The sequence below is a fragment of the Austrofundulus limnaeus genome, unplaced genomic scaffold, assembly GCF_001266775.1.
Source record: "Austrofundulus limnaeus strain Quisiro unplaced genomic scaffold, Austrofundulus_limnaeus-1.0 Scaffold500, whole genome shotgun sequence".
NCBI lineage: Eukaryota > Metazoa > Chordata > Actinopteri > Cyprinodontiformes > Rivulidae > Austrofundulus > Austrofundulus limnaeus.
Window position 1 is genome coordinate 190,870 of NW_013952902.1, and position 3,356 is coordinate 194,225.

General features: G+C 37.4%; 1 protein-coding gene across 1 annotated transcript in view; it reads right to left on the reverse strand.

Annotated features, from left to right (window-relative positions):
- dhrs13b.2 (dehydrogenase/reductase (SDR family) member 13b.2) overlaps positions 1–1,428 on the reverse strand; it is an 11,948-nt gene extending 10,520 nt beyond the window's left edge. Inside the window, exons 1-3 of the mRNA XM_014025796.1 lie at positions 1,045–1,428; positions 737–913; positions 383–658 (exon numbers count right to left, since the gene is read on the reverse strand). Coding sequence (XP_013881250.1) covers positions 383–658; positions 737–913; positions 1,045–1,090 — 499 coding nt within the window. The 5' untranslated portion in view covers positions 1,091–1,428. The remainder of the gene's footprint in view (positions 1–382; positions 659–736; positions 914–1,044) is intronic.
- Between the last annotated feature and the right edge of the window lie 1,928 nt (positions 1,429–3,356).

The following is a 3,356-nucleotide window of genomic DNA, read 5'->3' on the forward strand; positions in this document are numbered from 1 at the left end:
TATCAAAAGTTGTTGTTTGAGAAGAAATTGAAGTTTTTGTTTTGTTTCTTGATTATTATTGCTTGAAATTAATTTTGGAAGAAGGGGCAGATTTAAGAATTTTTTTCTTCTCTGCCTCCTTTCATTTCAATTGGGATTTGTATTTTTTTTTGTTGTGTTTAATTATTTTTTTTTGGTTTTGTTTGTAAATGAAATGAATAAAGGTTTTTGAATTGAATTGAACTTAAAAAAGTGCTACACAAAGTTGAGGCCATTTACCGTATCTGTTGCATGTGCAAATGCACCATTTGGCCCAAGATGATTTTTATTATGTTCTGATCTGTCAACCCCTAGAATTAAAGAAGTGTGGGTTGTTTTTACTAAATGTACGCACTGAGTTTACCTGCTGTAGTGAGCTTCTCTGTATCAGAGATAGCAGGCCAGCGGCGGAAGTCCTGCTGTCCTGGTGGAGCATGGTCAGATGGATGTCTGAGGAAGCCAGTGACAGTGAAAAGCCCCTGATTGTGCTTGAGAGTGCACGTGAACCAGCGGTTGTACTCCTTGGCCTCCTGACCAGGCCAGTGGACATGGATGCCCTCTGTGCTGTATCTACGCAGCTCACACTCCAACTGCTCTGCCTCCACCTGCTCCACGTATCGCCGAAGGTCCAGCTTGGATCCTAAAGCAAAATTAGAAGTAATAGACTTTAATCATTGTTGATGCAACCCTCCCCGACGTTCAGATCTCACTAGCTTACCTGTGATCAGGAAGGTGATGGTGTGGGGATTAAGAGGAGCGTCTCCTTTTTGACCAAACTGCAGCATGGCCTGTCTGTGGATGAGCTGGGTGTCAAAATGTCCCTCCTCGTTCTTCGTCACCTGTTCATCAGTGAACTGACAGGGCAGCCACTGGATCTGCTGGACACAGTGCACACCTGAAAACACACACACAATGTATATTTACCACAGCAAAGCTTGAGTTTCTGAGGGGGTGGGCTGGATAGTGTTACTGCTGACTAATCAGAAACTACTCTCCAGTTTCTGCAGTAATAACAATTAAACTTACCTGCTAAAATAAAAAAGTAAGCGAAATTCCCCATCAGTCGACTCATAGTGATTATTCATTGGTCCCAGGTTGTTCTTGTTGGTTCGGCACTGGCAGCACGGTGATAAAGATTCAGGAAACTTTCGCTTTCATTTCAGGAGCCTGGAGTCTGTATCACGTGACTGAGTCATAATAAAACTTTACAAATGTTACAGAAAATGGAGAATGCATGCAAATAACTTCACTACCTGTGTGCGTTACTTACATGTGTGTTCACATGTTATTTTCAAGTCTGTATACTATACTTATTTAGTGCCAAATTATAAAATGTCTGGTTCGTTCTTTCGTTTTTCAGTTTCAAAATAAAACGTGTTTTATTTATTCTTTTATTTATTTAGATTTTTGTGTTAAAACCGAATTAGAAAGACGACAGTGGCAAAGCAGGCTTTTATTGTCGTGCAAAGACAACTTTTGTTAGTGCAACCGGAAGTCATCATTATGGCATGAACTCTGGCGTGTTACGTTTTCAAGGTTTTCAAACCCTGAAAAGTAATTAAACTTTTTACACAGCACCTTTCGCAGACACGAACATCAAGTAGCATAAAGTGCTTGACAGAAAAAAATAATTTCTCAAATGATTCATAGGCTTTATTTTGAAATATGCGGTTATCGAAACAGGAAGTGTCCCCACAAGTTCGGTAAATTGACGGCGCGGCTTCGAGCTTTGAAAATTATTATGAACTCCATTATTTTGGATGCACACTGCAAAAACTGTCCATCTTACCAAGTTTTAAAATCTTATATCAGCCAAAAAGTCTTTTTGATCTTGTTTTCAGACTGATTTACTAAACAAGAACTGATTGTGTAAGAATAATAATCTTGTTTTCAGAATGTGTAAGATTATTTGTCTTGTTAGGCTGGAAATTTGTTTCAAATTAAGTCAAAATTTTCTGCCAATGAAGTAAGAAAATTTTACTTGATAAGATTCTTGAAATAAGAAAAAATTGAGTCAAATCAAGTATTTCAAGAATCTTACCAAGTAAAATTTTCTTACTCTACTGGCAGAAATTTGACTTAATTTGAGTCAAATTTTCAGACTAACAAGACAAATAATCTTACACATTCTGAAAACAAGATGATTATTCTTACACAATCAGTTCTTGTTTAGTAAATCAGTCTCAAAACAAGATCAAAAAGACTTTTTGGCTGATATAAGGTTTTAAAACTTGGCAAGATGGACAGTTTTTGCAGTGCATAGATTGCTTCATTCATTCAGTCTAATCTGGCCATGCTCAGTTTGTTCATAAAATACATAAAAATTGCTGAAACCGCCCTACTTCACAAATCACACACTTTAAATATTCTATCAGTGTGTAGATTATAATCTAGTCCAGTTTTGAAGTCTCAGTGTGTTTTAGTTTTAAAATATAGCAGATTACAGATGCTCAATGTGAGTTTCTTTTCTTCTCATAAACGTACGAGTTTTTGTTTCTTATTTAATAATACGTAGGCTAGTTAATACTAGAGAGACACGAACAGCCGGTGTCAACATACTTGGCCAATAAACCTAATTCTGAATTTCTGACTTTACAACGTCAGCAAATATTTTATTTAAATGTCAAATATGTCTGCCTTTAATCATGGAAATTTCTGAGTTCTTTTTTTTTTTAGCAAATTTCCGAATTTTGGAGCTCAGTGAATTTACTTTTTTTTTTCTTGAAAATTTCTGAAATTAATCTAAAAAAATCTTTTGACCGAGATTTTCTCCTTCGTTTTTATTTCAAAGTGGCCCTAATACACCATCGTAGAAAAATGAAAGAACGAACAATACATGGATTTAAAAAAATGTTGATTAAACTTTTTTTTAGTAGAAAAACAAACAAAAAGTACCTAGAAGTACTTGTATTTCTGTTTAGATAAAGCCAACGACACTGCAGTACTGGATGTGTCCAGAGGTGTCGCTGTGAGCAGAAGAAGAACAACTTTCAGTGTGTCGCTCCTATATGACGTCACAGCCTGACATGAAAGGCGGCTGCATGTATTCGTTCGGTAAGCTTTGCGAGGTACACTTCGCTGCAGCATGCAGCTCGGGGCGGTGACAGACCTTTCCGTCAGTCCCATACCTTATATGGAAATGGGACTATTGCATTCCGGAAATGAGTACCTCCTTCTGTCTGCGCAGAGAACTGGTGGTGCGCTAACCGCTAGCTGTGATCCGGTTAGATTAGTGGAAAAAGAAGAAAAAAAACCCACCCCGAAACTCAACTGGCTGTCAGTCAGTACCTATAGCGTTTATAATAATCTCTGTTTAGCAGAAAATCCCCTTCACTTAC